Source organism: Parambassis ranga, chromosome 1 (assembly GCF_900634625.1).
Source record: "Parambassis ranga chromosome 1, fParRan2.1, whole genome shotgun sequence".
Lineage (NCBI taxonomy): Eukaryota > Metazoa > Chordata > Actinopteri > Ambassidae > Parambassis > Parambassis ranga.
This window is the reverse complement of record NC_041022.1, coordinates 6845367-6870128: the sequence shown is the minus strand read 5'-3', so window position 1 is coordinate 6870128 and position 24762 is coordinate 6845367. Positions and strand designations below refer to the sequence as shown.

At 40.7% G+C, this 24762-nt stretch overlaps 1 protein-coding gene across 1 annotated transcript; it reads right to left on the bottom strand.

The window, feature by feature from the left end:
- Positions 1-485: 485 nt before the first annotated feature.
- On the bottom strand, positions 486-21410 carry LOC114433087 (complement C3-like). Its single transcript, XM_028401439.1, has 43 exons — positions 21267-21410; positions 20340-20535; positions 20076-20238; positions 19404-19498; positions 19139-19227; positions 18760-18842; positions 18579-18666; positions 15555-15657; positions 15344-15464; positions 15093-15208; positions 14778-14924; positions 13686-13785; positions 13509-13597; positions 13219-13410; positions 12947-13102; positions 12712-12841; positions 12457-12510; positions 12210-12318; positions 12001-12089; positions 11756-11895; positions 11331-11543; positions 11179-11242; positions 11003-11092; positions 10650-10856; positions 10410-10488; positions 10166-10325; positions 9924-10016; positions 9452-9605; positions 9069-9154; positions 7639-7716; positions 7408-7563; positions 7252-7314; positions 7091-7172; positions 6941-6989; positions 5410-5500; positions 5230-5319; positions 5048-5150; positions 4884-4970; positions 4484-4567; positions 4320-4403; positions 3235-3379; positions 2969-3116; positions 486-623 (listed from the first exon to the last, which is right to left on the bottom strand). The coding sequence occupies exons 1-42, from the start codon at positions 21335-21337 to the stop codon at positions 2975-2977; spliced, it is 4731 nt and encodes a 1576-aa protein (XP_028257240.1). The 5' UTR covers positions 21338-21410; the 3' UTR covers positions 486-623; positions 2969-2974.
- Between the last annotated feature and the right edge of the window lie 3352 nt (positions 21411-24762).

Genomic DNA, 24762 nt, shown 5'->3' with positions numbered 1-24762 from the left:
AAGCTCACTCTATGTGTCTCAGCAGTGATATATTGTGGGACTCACCGCTGCTTTCAGGAGTATAGAGGCTCTTATCAGTCTGGATGAAGATGTAACCAGCCTGAAAGGAAACTAAGACGACCTTCTCCAGCTCTCGGTCAGGAAAATTTGCTAGCAGGCAAACATACTGTTTTCTGCTGGAATCCTCACTGAAGCTTTCAGAAGGAATCTAAACACGTAGGAGACACAATGTTGAAAAGATGGGGCAAAACAAGTAGGCAAGTTCAGTAGGCCATCAAAAAACCTGCTAGCAAGGAAAGCATAAAGTCCATATGGACAGGGAAGAGGTCAGGGCCGGTAATAATAAACACTGCCAGGAAAACCAGGGCTGACACACACACACACACACACAACACACACACACACACACACACTTCATTACCGTTATTTTTCCAAAGGCCTGAAACTTGTTTGCCTTATCAAGGATCACAGAAGTTTGTGCCAGCATTCTGCTCTTAGTGGGATGGGTCATCACAAAGATGTCAACAGCAATATTGCTCTCTTGGTGTTCCAAATCCTGAATTTCTACAAAGATATTTTCTGATGTCCCTACTCGTAGCAGATTAGGTGCAGCCAAAACCTCCCTGGAAAGAAAGCAGAGGATAAAAATGTAGTGCCAAAAACAGAGAAAACCAAACTGCTGCTAAGGAATAGAATAGAATAGAATAGAATAGAATAGAATAGAATAGAATAGAATCTTTTCTGAATCTTTTTCTGACATGCTAATAATTTGGTCAAAATGGAAGTATGGTGATACGTTTTTGACTCCTAAGTATTTAAAACCCATTACATTGTCGGATTTTCCCACAGAATCACTTGTGCCTGTTTCTTTAGGTGATGGTGATAAAATAAAAAATAAATATTATGCGCTTAAAGAATGTTTAAAACAGGTCTACTTACATGGGAGATCCATAAGAATGAGAAATTAAAGAATAAAACGCCAGACTGCCCAGCAGCAGCAGCTGGACCCGACACATTCTCCTAACTGAACCCATGTTGGCTCCAAGTGCAGAAACTCCCTCAGTATCACTTTTTTAAGTCCACTGACAACCCCTCCTCCAACACCCGCTGTCTCGGCTTCCATAACAGGACAGTTGCACAAAGTTCCAGTCATTGTCCTGGGCCAAGGACACAGTAATGTAAACATATTCCATTGCAATTACAGAAAAAAACTCCTCCCATCTCTCCACCTGTTTTGGGTTCAGTGAATTTCCAGCTAATGCTACAGTCTACTATTGCATTATTGATGGATTAAATAATCGATCAATGAGGTCATTTTAGGGAGAAGCCAGTGGAAAAAAAACTGCACTGATAATGTTCCTGTTACTAGATTAAAGGTAGGGTAGGAGATTTTGAAAACTCAGTGAGAGTCAGCCAGACTTTGAAAGTTAACACACGCCCCTTTCTCTCGGAGCTGACCCCGAAGCCACGCCACCCAACCAGCCTGTGACTTCGGCCATCATGCACGTACCTCTCTGGTGCGCGCAGAGCAGGAAGAGAGCACCAACCAGCCAACTATACACGCAGGTGTGCCTCGTAGGATTGGCTGATGTTTTTAGCGTTTTATAGCTTCCACAGATGATTCATATTCTTCATTTTAAAGCGTAACTGACGAACTAATTGGTTGCTATCGGATTGTAAAGAGAAGTTACACTAATTTAACAAAAAGTGCATAAGAAGAAAATCTCCTACCCTACCTTTACCAGCTACAGCTTAAATATTTAGAATGTTTGTCACCAAGTGTATATGATTTAAAATATGTGAAAACTCTTTCTCCAGCGTGGGAAAATGAAAAAAGTAAAAATGAGTGATGAGAAAAAAAATGAGAAATTATCAAAATGAGTCCACTTTTTTTCTAGTGGTCTTGAGATATGCAGGTCATTCAGTACAGAGGAAAAGCTATACCCCAAAAAGGAAATCTGTTGTTTTGACATGGAGGCACAAGCATCCCGACTTCATGTATGTACACATAAAATAATGCTCTTCTTAACATCTATGGAACATCTATGGCCTCCGAAGCTAGTACAGCCAGATGTGCAGGTATTTTGTGTATTGTGTCAGTCTCTGACACTGGCTTTCTAAAATGTTTGTTGAAGAGCTGCTTTTAAAACATCAACGCTTGTTCTATAATACATTAAACACATTTTACAAAGGAAACGGTTAGGATTCTGTGTTTCTTGATTTGTTTTCTGTGTGTTTGCAGTTGTCTTGTGTTTCCTGTTTTATTTTGAAAGTCCATGTTTCCCCTTGTGTTTCTGTGTGTTTTACTTCCTTGTGTTTCCCACCTTTAGGATTGCTCGGCCCGCCCTGATCTGTCTCACCTGTGTCTTGTTTCCCTTTTGTATTTAAATCCTGTGCTCCCCTTTGTTCATGTTAGTCCATCCATTTATTCATCGCTTGTTCTTGTGTGTGTTTCCATCCTCCCTTTTGGATCTCTGTTAGGTTTGGTTTGTTGTTTACTAGTTTGTTCTTGTTGAATTAGTTGCTTTTTACTCCTTTGATTTGTACTTTACATTCTGGTATTTTATGTTTTTTGACCTTTTTGGCTTTATTAAAAGCTGACTTTTAGTTCACCTTGGCCTTTGTGTCTGCATTTGGGTCCAAACACCCCCATAACACAACAGAAACCTTTTGCTGTTGCGACAGGTTCCTGCCCACATTAACACATAGAGGTGCAGCTGGAAGAATATGCACACGTTCCATTTTCAAGGACTGAATATCAACCTCACGTTACATTTTCCTCATGAGGACGTGTCCCACTCCACTAAGCATTAGCACACTTAAAACCTCTAAAGCTTGTTATAGCATATTTTAATCACGTTATCATTTTTGCATACATTATATGTCATAGCAGATAATGTTTTACATAGAAAAATGGAAAGCAAAATAAAAACAATTTATCAATGAAAAGATTGCCTTATTTCATTACGTTGTGCTAAACTTCACATCCAAAGGTACTCTGCTGGTGAATCATATCCTCCAAACCCAAACAGGTATGTCTGAATTCGACAAACTGACACTCTGCTGGTGTTGGCCAGTACTCGACCCAGGTCTTAGCCCTGAACACATACTGAAACCTGATGACAGAAGAGTGGAAATTAGATTTTTATGTGCCTGGCAGACATAACAAAGGTGACCTTTGGTGACCTTTACTGACCTACATCACATTGAACAGCAGTTCAACAATAAACTTACGTTCTGTTCTGTTCAACTCTTTCAATATCTCTGGATGAGCCCATGATGAGGTAGGTTTTGTCCTTAACTAGATTTAAAGGTGTTCTGCAATGTGGAAAACTGAGGAATATGCGCAGTTTACCCTGAGGAGCGACATCAGTGTCTCCTGTCATTAAGGAAAAAGAAAAGGGGAGAGAGATTTCTTAAAGGAACAAAGACTTAAGCAGCACTACTGTTTGGCATCTATATCATTACAGAGTATACTGAAAAGAGCATAAAAAGTGCCAAACAGTAAATAACATTTTTAGTAGTGAGCTACTCCTTCATGGTGCCTGACACCAGTGGCAGGCAAGTGAAACACTGGTCCTAGTCCTCCAGTCTATCCCGTGCACCTTATATTCTGATCATGAACTAGTGAGTCGTTTGTCTATTTGTTAGGTCTGGTTGTCATGGTGATGGGAAATAGTTGTGTCACATAGGTGTAGGTGGTGACCACTGGAATTTATAAAACAGGCATTCACTCACCTGTACGGGGGTTAGGGGTTAGAGAAGGAAGCTGGGCGGCCACAGTTTTTGTTGACCGTAGTGTATATCATACATGGCACACCATACACCTTTACCCATTTCATCCCTGGTCTCATTCTTTTGGTTTACATGTTTTCATCTCCGGAATACAGTGCTTAATTCCATGTTCATGTATATATAAAACATCATCAAGATGAAGACGGACTCAGCGTCTTTTTTACCACACATAACAGCATGTCAGACATTGAGGAAGTCGCAACAGCCTGGTTTCAGGCTGACAGAAAGGCTCATAGTGGTGACTGGTTATCAACTTGGTTGAAGTTTTTAGTTACTTCTTACCTCTGTGTGTTGGATGGGACCCTTAAACTCTGCGTGGAGCCTGCATTCCATATGTGCACAGTACAAACATCCGTGACTAGAGGACTGTTTAATACAAGCTGACACACTTTAACACTTTCTCAACTTCACTACTTCCTCCGCACCATCAAGCTGCTAGCACAACTTCAGGTCACCATTCAACACATATATACTGTTTGTTGCTGAGTAAACTCTGCATGTTTCCACAGAAGACAAGTACCCACCTTCTTTGATGGACTGCAGAACCCGCATTTTATATTGGTCTGTGTTAGAAACTTCAGTGAACTCCTCCAGTCTCACTTTGTATGCTACAGACAGACGAGGTCTCATAAGCACACTCAAAATATACATACGGTATTTTAATGGACCCCCTTTGTGTTTTTCTTACCAAATGCAGTACTTCTACTTTCACAAAGTGTTTCTGTGCGCTGTTCAGAGCTGACTGTGCCTTGCTTAAGCATGCTGCAGCTCCCTGAAAGCACACAATAGGCTCAGGAAAATGGGTCTGAATGCATGTTAACAGAGCTAATGAGAAATGAAAGCTATGCACATTTATGACATTTTCAATTGTCATGTAATGTGGAATATGAAATGCGATATGGGGTGAGGGTCCAATTGGGAGCTACGATGGAGTAAATATTCACTGGCTTTCAGAAGCCTTTCATATTGCATATTATATATGATGTATGATATTTTGTGTAAAAAGTGTTACCTTTTAGTATGAAAATATTCATAATAAAAATTAAGTAATAAAAAAAGTGTTAGTAAAATGGATAACCAGTGTTTACCTTCAGCACATTGGCATTGTTCACCATTACAGAGCTGCAGCAGTACACCTTTCCTCTCTGGGTGGTAAAATTTCATGCAATGTCTCTCTGCAGTGGAGAGATAGATTTTTGAGTGTGAGACAATTGTGAACATTTTAAAATAATAAATGAAACATCAGACTTACGGTCATAATATTCATAGACTGACACTGCAGCTGGTTGTAAGATGCCCACTCGTAGCACCTGATGGAGCCTAAAACTGATCTCCGTTGGTTGTGTGTGAGACACCTGTGGACAGATGTGCATCAAAAGTGCGATAGATGTTAAAAAAGAAGGAAAACAAATGTAAACCATTAGAAAGACTTACCCCATCTAGGTAGATAATAAGTGAACCTCTTTCTGACAGGGCTGTGTTCATCTCATATTTCGCAATGGTTCTTTCAGGTCCTCTAGACAACTGCAGTGCACACACAAACACACATAACACACGTTTTTCTTAAAGGCTGTCTAAACTCTGCTGAAGGTGGGTTTGTATAAAGGTGCTTACTGCATCCAGGTCTCCGTTGTTAGGAATGAAGCCAGTTAGCAAACCGATATCCAACACTGACATGCTAGCACCATGGGTCTGGTGCTTATATCTGCATACACAACAGATGGAATAATTAAAATTACAGCATAGACGAGACAAAGGCAAGAAGTATGAAGAAGTAAGAAGTAAGTAATACAAATGTAGCTCTCAGCGTAAGTTCAATCAGGAAGACTCTGTTTCCCATCAGTCACCATTTATCCCTATCCGCTTCCTAATCTTTCTCCTTCTATCCCTCACTCCGCTGCTCCCCCTCTCTTCCACTCTCTTAGTCAGGTGCTTAATAGATAGCACCTCCCTCACCAATCAGCTGTTGCTTTCCATCCCTCTCCTGACCAATCACAGCCTAGCATGAAATTTAAAAGTCTCCATCTCCTCTGCAGCTGTCTTCTGATCGAACACGGCAACCCTCCTCCACCCCAAGCACCACCAGGCCCACGCCAGTTTAGACCTCCTATCTCCTGCCCTCCAGCTCTCCACCACCACCAGGTCTAGACCCCGGGGGGTTTTCTGATCAGTGGTCTCTCCTCCTGTGTTTTCTCCCTCCTTTCGGACGTGGTCTTCACGATGGGGTCTAGGATGCCAATGCACATTTATAAATTTGTACACAATAAATCTTTCTCATTCAGTTCGCTGAGTCTCTCATGATTGAAATATACTTTAAAGTATTTAAGGTGTACAGTAATACCTTGAGATATGAGTTTAATTCGTTCAGTGACCTTGCTCATATCTCAAAGTAATTTCCTCATTTAAATTAATGGAAATGCCATCAATCCGTTCCAGCTCACAAAATTCCACTCCAGTTGTTTTGTTTATGTGTTTTGAATATGAAAATGTACAGTACCTGTATTTATAAATGACAAATATTGTATAAAAACATACAGTGATCAAAGAGAATGTTAAATACAATAAACTGGCTTTACTATAAAGTGTATTATTTACCTTGGAGATCAGACAACTTGAGCACGGAGGTTAAGGGAGGAGTAAACGTGCGGAGGAGTTAGGAATTTTGTCTGGTACACTTTCACTTTCGTTCACTTACTCACTACTGTACACTCTGCGGCTCAGCGTCGACTCTGATGCTCGTATCTCAAAGATTTGTTCGTATCTCAAGGCAAAAATGTGGTCGAATCGCAGCTCGTATCTCAAAAAATTTGAATGTCAATGCACTCGTATCTCGAGGTATCACTGTATTTCCAAACACATTTTTTAAAGCTAAAGTGTAAAACCTTTTTCATCTAAATGAGTCTCACACTGTGCTAATGAAGATTATCTCTAACAGGCAAATTTATGAATTTTACTGTACTTTATATTACAGCTATTATGATATTCAAACTCTTCCATTCCGGGAGCAAAGGTAAAGAGGGGAGGACGAAAACACTGTAGCTTCCAAGAAAATAATCCATTATTTAGACATAATAAATGTCTGAAAGTTGAGCCAGACATGTGCACTAGGCTACTGCTGTACAGCAAGGGTGATACAACTACTCACAAAACATCAATTTTCAGCCTGTAGACCCTCTCCGTCTCATCAACTTTCTCTGAAGGAACAAAAACAACACACAATGTACATGAGGTTGGGTGATGATGTTGAAAAACGAATCAATTGAAACAAATAAGAAGAGAGGGGACAACGATTTACCCGGGATGAGCTGCACTGACAAATTAAACTTCTCACAGTCACTTTCTGTTAGTTTGGGCTCAGCATAATACAGGGACACCATCTGTCACAAAGATGAATGTGGATTTTAATGTTGTGCTGGGATTACATAAGAACTCATGACTACAAAACAAAATACTTACCGTCAATGTTGCCTCTCCTGTGCCTGTGGCAATAACTGTCACATTGTGGTTTATACCCTTAACCTATCGTACAGCACACATATACATACAGGCGTCAACAAAAACATGCAGTTATATGAGGGATGTATATGTATAAACAAATGTGTTGTCACTCACGTCCATTGTTCTTGTAGTGTGGTAATTATTCCTGTTAAAGTTGACCAATAAAGGTTTTGAAAGTCCCAGCACAGTGATTTTCACATTTAGATCATACTCTGGATCTTTAGTGCTCTCCCAGTACTCTGCGACAGCCTGGTACACTATTATAGTAGCCTGAAGAGAAAGCAAGACTAAGCTCAGATGAAAAAAAAGAAAAATGTCTAGATGGTCGGAAACACTTTGTGTTACCTGAGTTGAACCATAGCCTCCGCCAACCTTCTGTTGTTTATTGAACCAGTTCACAACAGGCCTGGCATCTTCAAAGGCCTTCAGTATAGCAAATACACAAGACAAAGGTTGAAACTTCTGTTACCGTTGGACAATTGGAGTTCAAAAATAACCAAGGCTGGTCCTGGTTTAGTTATACAAGAGGTGCCTGATGAACGTTTGTAGGTTTTAACCAAGTCTCATCCATGATTATACAGAAACGTCTAGAAACAAAATCTGCAAATACTAGACTGCGCAGTTGTGTAAATGCAGGAGGGAACTCTGTTGTGTTAGTGAGTGGTAAATGAGCTGCTGTCACCCATATGAAATATGAGGATATTCATTACAACTATATGAATAGAATAGAATAGATGAATAGAATCCTCATCAACATCAAAAGGCAGAGGATGTTATTTGACTGATTATAAATTCAAGATGTTGTTTTACAGACTAGAAATCTATAGAAAGAAGCAGCTGAGACATGATACCTGACACCACTATGTTTACATGTTTTTTGAATGCTGTATTGATGATCTGTCTAGTAAAGACATCTTTGATTTATTTTTGTATGAAACAGCCATGATAATGAGCCTGTTGCTTATTAAAACAAAGGGCTACACAGAGTGAGATGATTATTGTTTCTACATAATATGACAACATAAATGTTATTATCAAGGACATAGAATAGAATACAAATACTTCCAAGCTGGGAAATGTACCTTTTTTTTCCCCACATATTCATTGCCAGCAAAATTGTGTGTGTATCAGATACAGATAAATGTCAGGGATTCCCAGCCACGTGTTCATGGACCGCTGCTTCTTTGCTAACTTTTAAGGATTGCACTCAAATCCAACAGCCTTTAAATTCAACAAATAACTCAACAGTTTTACTCGCCACTCCAGTTTGAGAACTTTCCTTGTAAAGTCAGCCGGATAAACAATTAGGCAGGAAAATGTTGAAAATTAGTTTTCAAACATGGATTATTTTCATATAAATCTTTCTTCTAAAAAGCCACGTGAGCTGGAAGGGAACAGCATCTGTCAAGTCACTAGTGTTTGAGTCAATTTCTTTAGACCTTTTTTATTTTAAACTATAAACAACATATATGTTGTTTATATGTGGCATCACCCATAGGTTTCTGAAGAGTCCTTATGGGAGGCACGTTGGCAGCGTCACATTTTGCTTAAACTTCCAATACAGGCAAAGAGATGGAGCATTATTTTTTAGATTTTTTTTAACGATTAAAAGTAGGAAAAAAAGGGAAGAAAAAAATGTGTACAGAGGAAAAGAACCTGGATGCACCATATTTATAAATGACAGCAGACAAAACATAGTTTTTATTAATAATAGTAAATAAAGTTTGTATGAATGGTTGTGAACATACACATATTGTAAGTGGGAGCATACTCACCTTGGCCTTGACCAGAGCAAGAAGAGCATAACCTGTGGCTTCCAGAGTGTATAAATGGCTGCTAGGAATGGGCCAGTGGGATAACTCTGAAAGACACCCAAAATTTACTGTGACATATTTATGAACCGGAGTAATTTCTTTCCCTAATATTTAGTCTTGTATAGATAAAAAGAACTTCTATTCTTGTAAGATCATTTACATTCGGTTTAGGTCCATAGTCCACATAGGTGGATGAATGACGGATATTTGCTTTTTAACAAAAACAAACCTGTCTTGTGAACACACTTTATCTATGACTGATTAACATATTCACTGAAAATTCTCTTGTATGAACCTGAACCTGTGATGCTATATACTAAAAGTCTATGTGTGTGTGAAAAAACCTGGAGAAGCAAACTGGTAGAGGCGCTCCTTGTTCAGTTTGTTTTCATTGGCCAAGGCATATGAAGTTATGGCAACAGCATAAGGGTTGGTGACGCTAGGCAGGCGCCACTCCAGATAGGCTACTGCTTTGTCTATACTTATAGGTACCGATGCCTGGACAGAGGAGGAACAAAGAAAAAGAGAAAGGAACAAGACAAAGGAGCAATGTCAGAGCAGACGATCTGTTATTTTGTCAAAGGAAGGTTCAAGGTTGGAAACACAAATGTTGCTTGTCTGTAGCAACAAATTTCACTCCCTGTGCATAGTGTTGGTGTAAAAACTAAATGTAAATGTAAACATAAAAATCTATTATTATTGCCAAGTATCATAACCAGCATGATGTAATCCAATGGCAAATCTAAGAAATGAAGAAATACAAATTGTGAGGGGCAGAACGAGTACATATTTACTGTATTTTGGTGAGGTACTCACAAGTTCGTGAAAACAACTGCTGCGTGACTCCTGCATGGCAATGAGGCAGAAGGCTGTCAAAGAGACGTCTGAATCTATGCCAGTCATGTCACCCTGCACACACACACACACACATCAGAGCCATCATTATCATTATCAGTCAGACTTGTTTTACCTGTAATGATAATCATGAGGTGCCATGCAATTTCCCTTCACTTTAAATGGCTTTAAAACAAAGAATCACATTTTATCTGTGCACTCACCACCATCTCGTTGTGGGCTACTCTTCCAATTTCACTAAATGCACCATCAGGTCGCTGTGTGTTAAAAATCAAGAACTTGACAGCATTACAGATCACGTCTGTTCGCATTGCCACCAGATTACGTGCCATGGAAAACACCTTGACAACATAGGCGGTCAACCTTGTAGAGGACAGGAGAACATGTACTGGTTCTAAAGATTTCTTACTAATTAAATAATCGCGTTTAAATTATTGAGAGTCTTACCAAGTGCTCTTTCCAATGCTGACAAACGTACTAAAAGAACCATCCCGTGTATTACGAAAAGCCAACTGGTTAGCGTAGCCTGCAAAAAAAATAAAATAATAAATAAATAAAAAAACACACTTTTTATTTACTCCACTGATTCATACTCACTGGAAGCTTGGCCCATTTTTTTATTGTAGCATCTCCCAAATTACACAATTTGCAAATGACAATGCACCGAATACACCTATATGCACCTACCAGTTCTTATGTGTTGGAGGGCCTCATTACGTTTCTGAAAGCCCACAGTTTCCCATTGGTTGGTTTTGTCCAAATACACTGTGGCAATGACAGGCAGAGTCATGCGGATTATGTTCCCCTCTCCAGATCCTGAGGGCTGGGAGATCAAAGAGCCCATTGAACTCCCACTAATGATGTTCTCCACCAGTGAACCTACTTGTTCTCTGCCTGCATGCAATAACACATCATAGTGAATCAGAAAGAAGTAAGCATGTTAATCACTCCAAGAAATCAGTGAGGTGGTTATTTACAGTAGTGCAGCGGCCCTTCAGGCATTGTATCACATTAATGGCTCAAATATAAATGTCTCTCACCTGTCACAGAGATCTGTGTGCGTGTAGGGGTGTTTGGGACCAAAGCATGCCTAGGAATTCCACTGTTTAAAATGTCTTCTTGTTTATCACCTAAAGAGAGAAACAGCGGAGATGTTGGGAGTAAATAATAACAAATGATGAAAATGATAATCTACCCATTTAATGGGTAAACTCACCTATGCCTGTTTTGGTTGGATTTACAGTTAAAATCTGAGAAGATTTAACCAGCACGCCTTTAGGCTTGAAAACCAGAGAAGACAAATTTTTAGAAACAAAAGCATTTTTAAGTTAGTTTTACATATAAAAAGATACTCAGATACTCTCTTACCACTACGAGCAACTTCTTTCTGATTCCATCACTCATTGATGACTCTTTCACAGCTGCTTTGACCTCAATGCTGTATTCACCAACTTTCATGGGAATAATGATGAAGGGTACAGATTGTGTAGTTTGGGCACGAATATTGACCTCCTGAACATACTTTCCAAGACTGAAAGCTACACTGCACACATTCTCTTCCTCAAACAGTTCCACTCGCACCTTGAAGACAGGACAAAAATTGAGAAAATGTATAGTTGAGCACATCAAAAAACATTTTTTTTAACATTAAGAGAAGCCTTATAAAGATAGGACCACCATCAATAATGTTGAACGATGATCCAACAATGATGTCTGGGGAAATATTATTATATAGAAATAAAATTGACTAAAGAAGGGGTTCAGTCCTCTACTAAGCGATGTTCTAGACTTACTGTGACAGGATCAGGAAGGTAGTTGTGTAGGATTGCTTTAATTTCCAGCTGCTCACCATGGACAGCAGAATAAGGCAGTTTAAGATCAATGAAGAATTCCTTCCTCACAATCACAGGCATTGGATCAGCTACACAGATTCCTTAAAGACCAGAAGATAAAACAAAAAGGGAAAAATGTGAAAAAACAGGGGAAAAAGATACGAGGGATAACAAACAAATAAGATGGTAATTTAGTAAATCTTTACCATGGGTTTTTGACATACTAATGCCAATGAGCTGCCAGGCTGTGAGTGAGTGTGGAAGAGGAACAGTGTGCTCAAATGAGGTGGTCTCACTGAAACACACCAAAGTTTAAATTCTAGTAGCTTTAAATGATAGTATAACTAATTAAATGATTAGTATATTTATTTGCTTTGCTTTTACTCTTTTGGTGGGTGAGTTTCTTTTGACGCACCAGTGAGGTGTGTGCTGAGGGCAGGCAGGGAGTCTGATATCTGTCCGCATCCAACTTTCATGAAACAAAGTGCGAGCAACAATCTCCTCGCTGTCAATGTAATCCTCATCTGAAAAACAATTAATTATCACTTACACTCCATTTATTTACACCATTTATTTATTATTACAAAGTACTTGTGAAATATATTCCACTCAGGACACAAAGAGTGTAAATACTAGTAAAAGTAAATATGTGTGATTCCTACCTAAGCTGGTTGTGAGTTCTCGTTTCTGCCTTCTGGTGATGGGACATTTCAATTCTAAAATAATATAAACCATCATTAACAGAATCCAACAATATTTGTTTAGCACTTAAGCTTTGCATGATATGAACAAGAATAAAAAGACATTTGATTTAAAAAAGCTGATTTTTAAGCAAAAGGTGCTGAAGTGACAGCCTCAAAAATCAGCTCATAAAACAATGGACAGCATTCATATAGTGCTTTTCAGAGTTTTATCACCGTGTCTGCACGGGGTCCCAGAAGCAGTGTTGGTCTCAAACAACAGCCCAGCATCAAAGAACACACCCATACTGTCCTTTCCTCCTCCTGGTGTGCATCCTGTGTCGTGCTCCTCTACTATGTCCCATACCTGCATCATAGAAATACAAACAGACCAGGCTCAGGGTTACCGCAGGTAAATGTGGTGTGATCAGCTGTGCTTTAAAAGCAATTTATTTGAAGGATAAAAAATAACCTTTTTCTGGGTGAGTCGGAGCTTGTTGTTTAGGGCGTAAACACCTTTGTCAACAGCGACCAGTCCCACTGTGGCCCCTGGATGTCCTGTAACTCTCATCCTGAACAACTTACCAGGCTCATAGGATGGTACATCTCTTGATGGCTCCAGTCTCAGCTAAATGTAAGGACGAATGCCAAGCAGACATATAAAAATATGTCCAAGACGTGATAAAATTTTATGTTTTGGGTTTGTTTTCACAGAGATACATTTTGTTACATTGTGTCTCTCACCGTGCCCATGCAGGAGACTTTTACATTCACCCAAACAGAGTCTGATACCACTTCATTGGCAGTTGGATGGTAGTAGGCTACAATGCGGAAGGAATGGAGCATTTCCTTGGTGACAGGAAACATCCTGGTAAGTAGAATTTGGCCAACTGCCCTGATACGTCCAAATTTTACCAGCTGTCCTCGGCTCGAGATCTGTTGACACAGTTCCATAAATCATTGTTTATCAAATATAAATGTACATCATCAGAGAAATTAAAAGGACTTAGACATGAAAAGAAGTATCGCTTTACCAGGTATGTGACATCATTTTGATTTGGAGGGTACAAAGAGAAGTAGACCTGCAGGATGCCTCCTAATTTTGGCTCAATTTCCCTTAGACCTGCAGAGATATGTTGCAATGAGTGCTAAAAACAGAAAAGCCTGGTGCTGTCACTGCCCTGTCTGACAGTAATTCAGTAACTCCTTACTGATATGTATGTAGTTGTTGCTTCCAGTGGTGTACGGAAGAGCTGTCATGGTGGCGGATGTTTGTCTTTGCAATGAAATATGAGGATGTTTGGTCTTTGCCTGTAATTGAATCAGCATGTAAACATACACAAGTAATAAAATAATAGAACAATTAAGAAATGCATGTACACTACTGTTCAAAAGTTTGGGGTCACCAGGCCAGTTCTATAGCTTCTCTGATCAGCATAACGGTTCTGCTGTGCTAACATAATTTCACAGGAGTTTTCTAATCATCAATTAGCCTGTTTAACATGATTAGCTAAAACAATGCACCATTAGAACACAGGACTGATGGTTGCTGGAAAAGGGCCTCTGTATACCTTTGAATATATTCCATTAAAAATCAGCCTTTTCTAACTAGAATATAATTTACCACATTAACAATGTCTACACTGTATGTCTGATTACTTGTTATCTTCACTGAAAAAAAATATTAAAAAAATTAAAAAAAATTTAAATAAAGATATTTCCAAGTGACCTCAAACTTTTGAACGGTAGTGTATATATGTATCCATCTTATTTAATTTTAATTTCCTAAAGCACTGTGCATCAACTGCAAAAACAAGGACAACAAAAGCACACAAAACACAAACACATATACCGGTAATATAACATTATAACATAAACACAATGGTTTCAGCTTGCTTGACAACATCAACAATCTGTCATATTTGTTCTCTGTAATGTAAGATGTTTGCTGCATGTATGATCCTCTCTCGTTCTCTTTATCCTCTCTGTCCTGTCTACCTCTTCTTCTTATTCTCTTCTTTCCCTGGCCGACTGTCAGCAGGAAAGTTCTCCCTTATGAGCCGGGTCCTGTTCAAGATTTCTTGAAGTTTTTCTTGTCACTGTTGCTAAGGGGGTTAAGGCTCTGGGTCTCTGTAAAGTGCCTTGAGACTATTCTGATTGTAAAATGTGCTATATAAGTAAAACTGAACTGGACTGAATTGAAACAGTGAGAGGAAAATGATTCGGTCTTTTTCAACAGCTGGATGCAAGCAAGATTTTTGCCAATAAATTGATACCCCCATTTTCTCCTGTTTGGGACTTACAGTGATTTCCATTCTTGCTTTCATTCCAATTGTATTGATGGTAACCCTTGCCATGCCACTGGCATCAGTAATGCCAAGCACTTCACCAGGATGGACAACAACTGGAACACTTTCTGCTGGAGAGTCATCAGGATTTAGAACTTCAATCTGCCATCAAAGCAAAAAAAAAAAAAAAACAGCCGTGAAATATGTCTAAAGGAAAATCCAATACTTGTAGATGAGCATATCTGCAAATGGTATTAATATTGTATTATTATTATTTTTTTCACATTGTCCATGTAAAATGTTTTTACAGTCAGAAGCAGGATAGCTTACCAAAACATCTAAGGCCATTCCTGGGTGGAAGTATTTTGGAGTTCTTGTGAAGTAGATGGTGTAAGGGGACTGGACAATCTGGATACCTCTCAGCTCTGCCGCCACCATTTCACTACCTGTGACAGGAACACAAACTGATCACTATGTGCTTTACATTTCTCTCTGGTTCATGTACAGTTACTAATTTATGATGTTCTTGCAAAAATAAAACAACTTTCACATGATCAAAAATACTTGACTGTCTCTCCTACCGCTCGCTGTCAGCACACTGACAGCCACATATATGGAGTACTTCTCAAGAGTGGGGATGTGTGGGAAAGTCTGTGTGATGTGGCGTCTCCTCAGTGTGACCGTTCCACTACCTCTCTGGATCTAATGCATCAATGTACAAAAATAATATAGTGATACAATAATAATCCATAATAGTTGTTATAATGTTATTTGGGTTGAATTTGTACTCACTGGTACCCTTTGAAGAGAGCTTGGAAGGCTTATCTTCTGACCTTCATGTATAATCCCAAATAAAACATAGGCTGTTCCATCCACCTCCTCACCAAACAGATACCTAAAACCACAGGAGAGGCAAAACAGGACATTTAAAATATCACATGCCACCCTCACTAGGATGCACCGGTAACCAAATATATATATATAGATAAGATCAACTTCACCATAGACACTCTCATGGTCACCACGGAGCAGACAAGATCACAGCTTGCCACCCTCCTACCCAGCGAAGTCATGGATGAAGTCATCAAACTGACTGAAAAAGTCCAGACGGCACAGCACACCAGGGGTAAGGAACGACAAAAACGCAAATTCCATAAATTGAAAACTGTTTTCTCTGTTAAAAATGCAGCTAACCTTCACACATGGAGGAGGGAAGACCACTCACTGCCACAGCAGGACACCCAGGACAAATGGGTAAAGAACCTTTCAGACAGACAACTGAGCCAGCCGGAAAAAGACGTGTTGGCCAAAGGACTCAACTTTGCCATCTCGCCAGAGCAGATTCCAGTGGTGGACCTCATCACAGCCACAGAGTCAGCCATCAAGAACAACAACCTGACAGACACAGAAGCTGAGCAACTCCGCTTGAAGGTCACAGCCACACTCTCCACTGCTAAAGCACCGCCATCCAACCTCTCCAGTGATGAAAGGAAGGCCCTGATTGCACTACAAAAGGACCGGGACATCACCATCTTATCAGCAGACAAAGGAAGATGCACAGTGGTGCTCAACGCACAGGACTACCACGCCAAAGTGACAGAACTCCTCAGTGACACAGCCACATATGAGACACTGAAGAGGGACCCCACCGGAAACTACAAGAAGAAACTAGTCAGCTACCTACAAAAACTGGAGAAGGACCAAATCATCAACCGCAAGCTCTACTTTCGACTGTATCCTGGGGAAGCCACGCCACGCCTGTATGGACTCCCCAAGATACACAAGGAAGGAGTCCCCCTCAGACCCATCGTCAGCAGCACAAACTCAGTCACATACAACGTGGCTAAGCACTTGGCTGAACTCCTGACACCACTGGTAGGTGACACACCACATCACATTCACAACTCGCAGGACTTTGTGAACAAGGTGGAGAAGATCCAAATGGACCCAGATGACACCATGGTCTCATTTGATGTCACCTCCTTGTTCACCTGCATCCCTACATCAGAAGCCACAGAGATGGTAAGGACTTGTCTCACACAAGACAGCACACTCAAGGAGAGAACCAACCTAACGCCAGACCACATCTGTGACCTGCTGGACCTCTGCCTGACCACCACTTATTTCCAGTACAATGGGAACTTTTACAGACAGAAGCATGGCTGTGCGATGGGATCACCTGTGTCTCCTATTGTGGCCAACCTCTACATGGAAGAAGTGGAGAGAAGAGCCCTGAGTTCCTATCCTGGAACCACCCCCACATGTGGATGACACCTGGGTCAAAATCAAGACCAACGAAGTGGAACGGTTCACAGAACACATCAACGCAGTGGATAACAACATCAAGTTCACTCGCGAGGACACCAAGGACAACAATCTGGCCTCCTTGGACTGCACAGTACATATTGAGGAGGACAGGAGCCTCAATGTGGAAGTGTACAGGAAACCCACACACACGGACCAGTACCTGTTGTTTGATTCACACCACCCACTGGAACACAAACTGGGAGTCATCAGGACCCTGCAGCACAGAGCACAAACTGTACCCACCAGCTCAGAGGGGAAGAAGAAGGAGCAACACCACATCAGGAAGGCCCTGCAAACATGTGGCTACCCGAAGTGGGCACTCATCAAAGCCACAAAAACAAGACCCCCCAACAACAAGAAGAAGGACAACACCAGGCGGAGAAAGAACATCTCCATTCCATATGTGTCAGGAGTATCAGAGAAACTCCGCAGGATCTTCAACAACCATGACATCCCGGTCCATTTCAAACCTATGACAACACTGAGACAGAGACTGGTTCACCCGAAGGATAAGATTCCCAGGGAGAAACACAGCAATGTGATATATGCAGTCCAGTGCAGTGAGGAATGCTCTGATCTGTACATTGGAGAAACTAAACAACCACTCCACAGAAGAATGGCTCAGCACAGGAGAGCCACCTCCTCAGGACAAGACTCAGCTGTTCACCTCCACCTCAAAGACAAAGGACACTCCTTTGAGGACAACAACGTTCACATTTTAGACAGGGAGGAAAGGTGGTATGAAAGAGGAGTCAAGGAAGCCATCTATGTTAAGCTGGAAAAACCTTCCCTTAACAGAGGTGGTGGCCTCAGACATCATCTTTCCACCACATACAATGCAGTGATTCCATCCATTCCCAGGAAGTTTGCACATACTCACAGTAAGAACAAAGGGCTGTCAACCAGTCCCCCTCCGGCAGTTTCATAGTCGTTAGCCAGTCGTTAGACACACCTGGCCCAGTCAGCCAGAACATCACAGGTAAGTATGAAAACATTTAGTGCTATTGTTTGTAAGTTTTTTAAGTTTTACCCAGACCCACCCACATAGGTCTGTAACCACATATAAACCAAGTTTCCCCACCAAACAGTTAGAACTGATGAAGCTGCTTGGATGAGCAGCGAAACGTCTTCTAGAAAACTCTACAAGTCCAGACGCCTTGCTTCAATCTTCGCTACCAATAATCATGCCAAATTATCTAGAGGGGGTTCCTCCACAAGGAACTTTAGCACTACTACTACTACACTTGTCAAAAAAAAGCCAAAACACCCCAACAACAGCATGCTGAGTGTGAGAGAGAGACGGCTGCAGCAGCTAAAACGAAAGCTGATCACAGGAACACTCAGACCCACTCCGTCCGTGGCTACTATTATTCATTTTTTTATTCGGCTTCGGCCACAAAATTTCATTTCGGTGCATCCCTAACTATAACTATCTTTGCTTTCTATCAAATGATTGAATCACCAATTAAACCTGTTCACTAAATGTAAAAAAAAAATGACTCTACATACTTAGCTGTGATGTCAATCCTGAGCTCTTCACTGTCCACATAAAAGAAAGCGCTTGCAGGCGTCAGTTTGACCTCCAAACTGGGAAGAACTGTAAAATAAAAATACTTTTTGTGTCTATCCCATCAAACTAAAAAATATGTGAATAGGTTTAAATGCAGAGTTGATGACTGAGAGGTCTTACCATGTTCTTTGACCTGGAACTCTGCTGAAAAGCTCTGCTGTGGGTTACTTTGGAATTTTGCCACCACTTTCCACATTCCAGTACTAGTCAAAGGCACACAACAGAAACGCACACAGTAAGGTATCGGGTTGACTGGTGTTACTGTAATAGATTATAAAAAGTTATGCATGGTTGCCTTTATGCCTCAGATTTTATAATTGTTCTATACAATTAATAAAGACTATACATTGTGGAATTACATTGCATGAAACAACAACAGTTCTTTCAACAACAAAATACCGGTGCAGGTACAGCTTTGGAAAAACAGTTTTAGACTTGATGAAGGGTAAATTTGTATACAAATGATTTTAATTAAAAGGAACTGAAATGAAATACTCACGCAGCAACTTCACCAAGTCTGTATTGTCCACTAACAATTCCTGATCTTGGGACAGCTGTATCAACTGATAAAACGACGCCATCAGGAGTCTAAAAGCATCAATAACAGAAACCCTTACAAGTTCATAATTATTAATACTGCAAATCCTTGCTACTTTGTTATTGTTGTTTCAATTGTGTTGCTTATTTGTACTGAAATGACTACATTACTACATCCCATGTAAGTGGAATATATGATATTACTTATCCAGAAGAATACACCATACCACAACTTCAATGACAACAGTGGGATCAATTTGAGTTCCATCCTTCATCTCCACAGGCTCCATGCCAGCCGTCAATACAAACAGTCTGTACAAAACTGACAGACAAAGGAATGGGTTAACTATTATTGTCTATATGGGGTCATGTGACTGTGAAGGAAATATGCAATTCCACTGCTCAGCTTATTCTAGTGGGATCATGATACTGTAATATACATTAATTAAACAGTCAAAGTGATTTTGACCCTCTCCCTTCCATCAACAGTGAAATTAACCTGCATTAAATGCATTGTATCGCCCGTGTGGAAACACACTGAATAACCTTCCACAGCTTGTATGAAAATCAGCTGATATTTTGGCTCATATTTAGGCTGTAATATAGAAAATAATAAATGTAGAAATGTACAAACTTCCATTCACCACTGTGTATTACTTTAGCTTCGGCAGTGATGTCACTGCAAAATATTGGTGATTTTTTTTCTTCTTCTGGTTTTCTGTGTTTCTCCCAGGGTTCTCAATTGTCCAATAACTAATGTTAAATTGCTTTACACTGTAAACACAGCACATAAACATTTGAATTTTTGAAATTCTTCAACAACCACCACAATAAATCAAATGACATCATATCTACCCCATGAGATGTTCTTGTGTTTTTCAGCAGTGAGCTGGACCCACCTCTGCTGTTAGGGGTGTAGAGGGTCTTGTCAGTCTGAATGAAGATGTAGCCAGACTGGAAGGAAACTAAAACGACCTTCTCCAGCATTTGGTCAGGGAACTCAGCTTGCAGGTAAACATACTGCTTCATGGTGGGATCCCTACTAAACTCTTCCAGAGGGATCTGAAACCAGAATAAGTGAAAAGTGTGAGTGGAGCAGGGTATCCAGTGTGACAGAATTATTCATGTTATTATGGAGAGAAACTGTAATATATTTTATTCACCGCTATTTGTCCAAATGCCTGGAAGCTGTTTGTATTGTAAAGGGTCACAGTGGTGTGTGCCAGTTCTTTGCGTTTGTTTGGATAAGTCATTGCTCTGATGTGCACGTCGATGTCTCTTCCACTGCAATCTTGACACTCCACAAAGATGTTTTCTGTTGTTCCCACCCTCAACAGGTTGGGGGCAGACAGCACATACCTGCAGAGTGTTGGAATGACAGCATGTTCTACTGACATGGAGAAAAACTGGACAAACCTTTTTTTAAATTATTATGTACATGCATTAATGTATAATGTTGCATGCAAAATGATTTATAAGTGATTTTTATGGGCCTAAACACAAAAATATTCAGTGCTTCAGTGCTTCATAAGATCATAAGTTACTTTCTGGACTTTGCACACTAAGTTATCTATTAATTGTCTCGATTGAGATCCAGAATTGTGAATCACTTTTGCTCTTGACTCTTTGTTTCTCTGCAAAAAAAAAATACAAACTGCAACTCCAATTCTTTAATATATTAAAATATCAAACTTTGCTGTGACCAGTGGTGGTTCTCCACACAGTGATATGATCGTTAATGTAATATAGAAAACCGCTTAGCCGCGCAGATGATTTTTTTCCAACTGCTCGTGCCGCCCCCTGCGTGATGCCACCCTGATTCGCCCGTGCCAAAAACCACCACTGGCTGTGACTCTGCTATCAGTTTCTGACTCTTAAACAACCTGCACATTACAGGCACACCTGATCCTCCTTTATACTCATTGACCCGATGACATATCTACCATATTTAAAAGTTCAGTGCTAACATTTTATTTTAAAGCCATATTACTGATAATATTGTGTATCCCTAAACTTTACAGAATAAAAAGGAAAACGTTCCCTTATTTTATACCTCAAGCTCTGTGATAATGTACAGCAAGTCTACTTACAATGGAGCTCCATCAGCTGCAGAAGTCAGGGAGGCCAGAGAGGCCAGGAGCAGCAACAGTGTCCTCCTCATCCTGCTCTGCCTACAATATAGCCTGTGGCCCTGCAGTACCGTCCTTTTATTCACTTTCCTCCTCCTTCCCCTGCGCCCCCATGCTCCTCCTGTTCCTGCACAAAGTAAACACACATATTTACACACGATTTCCCAGCAGCATTTGTGAAATAAGGTTCAGGTTTGATGAAATCCCTGAAGGGTAAATATTAGAAAATCAATACAGGTTTGCATTCTTCACATACTGTAAAATGGATCATTAAGAAAAGCTTGTGTTATGAGTCTAATGACAACTCAGTATTTTTAATGTCTTGTGTGAGTAAATCTCATCCACTTATCATCTGTCCATTTTCAATCAGATGCATGTGTTTCTTCCAGGACTGATTCAGATAACTGTGGTCTTATTTTTTATGTGCTACAATAAATGTGTGACCAGCTCACCCAAATCGATGAGTAAAATGACAAATGACAGGCTGACCAACTTCACTCTGTTGTGGCCCCACCACCTGTAAGAAGGGTACAATACTGCCCTTTTGAATAGGAAGCTCCTGGACATGCAGGTAGAGACCCCACTGGTCACCTGGATCACTAACTATCTTACGGGTCGACCACAATTTGTGAGGCTGAGGAACACCGTCTCGGACACGATAGTGAGCAGCACGGGGGCACCCCAGGGCACAGTACTGTCTCCATTCCTGTTCACACTCTATACATCGGACTTCAGACACTGCTCACAGTCCTGCCACCTGCAGAAGTTCTCGGATGACTCTGCCATTGTGGGCTGTACCAGCAGAGGTCGGGAGGTGGAGTATATGAGTGTGGTGGACAGCTTTGTGGAGTGGTGCGGACAGAACCACCTGCAGCTGAATGTCACAAAGACAAGAGAGCTGGTGGTGGACTTCAGGAAGCACCAGACACTCCCAAACCCGGTCAGCATCAAGGGTACCAACTTGGACATTGTGGACAGCTACAAATACCTGGGTGTCCACATTGACCACAAACTGGACTGGTCCACAAATGCAGAGGCAATATACAGGAAGGGACAGAGTCGCCTGTATCTACTGAGGAGACTCAGGTCCTTTAACGTCTGCCAGACCATGCTGCAGATGTTTTACCACTCGGTGGTCTCCAGCGTCATCTTCTACGCTGTAGTGTGCTGGGGCAGCAGGATGAAGACGGCCGACACCAACAGACTCAACAAGCTCATCAGGAAGGCTGGCTCGGTACTGGGAGTGGAGCTGGAGTCTGTGGTGGAGGTGACAGAGAGGAGGATACTGAGGAAACTCCTCAGTATTCGTAACAACACGTCTCACCCCCTGCATGACACACTGCTGTCCTACAGGAGCACATTCAGCGGTAGACAGAGACTACCGAGGAGCAGCACAGAACGCCACAGGAGGTCCTTCCTGCCAGTGGCCATCAGACTGTATAACTCCTCCCCTTTCTGTAGGGAGAAGCGCTAGATAATCATGTCAGGCATCACTGTCATTCCCTCCACTTGTCTATATTTATGCTTACTTAGCACCTTACATCTCCATATTGTATCCATGTATCATATATTGTGCTCATACTGCGTACTGTAGTCTTATTTTTGGATTATAGTGACACTTATACTCTTATACTCTGTACTTAACTGCATGTAATGCAACTTGATACCTCTGGCACAAGAATTTCCTTCGGGATTAATAAAGTTTTATCTTATCTTATCTTATATGACCTGGGTGGTGTTCAAAGGAAGGGACCATGGTGCTCAGATGACACGCAATGCCTATACCTAATTAAACAACCTATATTTTGAAAATATATTTTTATATCAGACCCTGAAATTATGTGTTTCGTATTCAGGTTGACGGTTGGCTGCTGTAGCATACAGCAGGAAGGAAATTGAAAGTAGGGTAGGAGATTTCATTCTGATCCACTTTTTGTTAAATTAGTGTAACTTCTCTTTACAATCCGATAGCAACCAATTAGTTCGGCAGTTTTGCATTAAAACGAAGAATATTAATCATCTGTGGAAGATATAAAATGCTAAAAACCAGCCAATCCTCCGGGTGGACACTGCGCGGAGTATTGGCGGGTTGCCACTCTCTTCCTGCTCTGCGTGCACCAGAGAGGTACGTGCATGATGGCTGAAGTCACAGACCGCAGCTCGTCTTCAGGTGATTGGGAGGCGTGGCTTCAGGGTGAGCTCCAAGAGAAAGGGGCGTGCATTTACTTTCGAAATCTGGCTGACTCTCACTGAGTTTTCTAAATCTCCTACCCTACATTTAAGGAATGACAGCACACTTACATTTGTTATTTACAAAATAACAAACTGGTATTTTTTTGCTTAATATATAAAAATAAACTATATATTTAGTGCTGTGTTCAGTTTAGTGGTGAAATAGGTTTTGTGGCTCTGAGTGCATCTTATTTGGTGGAACAGGCCCAAATAGCTCTTTCAATGCTTGAGGTCTAAACAAACACGCAAACGCAGCAGATTTTTCAGACAACAGTGTTCATGTCTGTAAACTGCCTACTGTAAAGTCAAATCATTCAAGTCACTTTACTGCTTTGTCAAAAGGCATTCCTGGTGTGAAATATTTCTTCCTTGAAGTTGATGCTGTATGGCAGGGGTCACCAAATGGCAGACGTATTGGAAGATAGCCATAGCGCATGAGGAAATGCACACACAGACCAATTGCATACGAGTTTATCCATCCCACGTGATAACTCTCAGCCATTCAAATCTGGGCATTTCAGGTGGTTGCGATTACAATACAAGTTGCAGACAGGTTACACACGTGAAAAGACGAGAGAAAAGAAAAGAAAGACAGCGATACACCGGGATTAAAGTGGGCCAGAACGGTCCAGTACAGCATTCCGGCAGCGTCTATAAATAGATATGCATTCAGAAAATGATTAAATAGTCTTATAGTAATGTTGTAATTTTTCGGAGATGCAGGTTGCAGTCTGGTTGTTTCCGTCACGCAGATATTCAATACATCAACCAATTAAATCCCCACTCCCTCACACACACTCACCACTTTGTTGTGCTGTACCTGTGCATGCAAAGAAAGTTGCATTCACAGTTTCTGTGACCTGGAACGGAACATCAGTGCATTCAGATTTTAGTACAGGGCTCAATAACCAGCATTGGATGGAGGAGAATGAGGAGGAGAGGACCCAAACAGAGGATTACAGATTATTTGCAAGCATACTGAATGAAAATGAGATTTGAAAATTTTAGCTGGCATAAGTTGTGTTATCTAGAGGTGGATAAGTATTGTTCAAGTGAAGTAAATCATTCCTGCCTGCTGCAATCAAACTACAGACTGTTGTACTTTAACAGTCATATAGACATGCACACGTGTATTGTATGTTTTTTATGCCATGCTCTTTACAATTGTGTGCATTTAAAAGCTGAGTTAACCACACAGAAATAATCACAGAAGCTGACACAGACC

What these genes read in the sequence shown, in the direction of transcription:
- LOC114433087 (XM_028401439.1), bottom strand. Translation starts at nt 21,337, where the DNA reads ATGAGGAGGACACTGTTGCTGCTCCTGGCCTCTCTGGCCTCCCTGACT. An exon ending in GTTCCAGGTCAAAGAACATG is followed by an intron (nt 18,667 to 18,759) that starts GTAAGACCTCTC and finishes TTTATTTTACAG; the next exon opens with TTCTTCCCAGTTTGGAGGTC. An exon ending in TTATTATCTACCTAGATGGG is followed by an intron (nt 5,151 to 5,229) that starts GTAAGTCTTTCT and finishes ATCTGTCCACAG; the next exon opens with GTGTCTCACACACAACCAAC.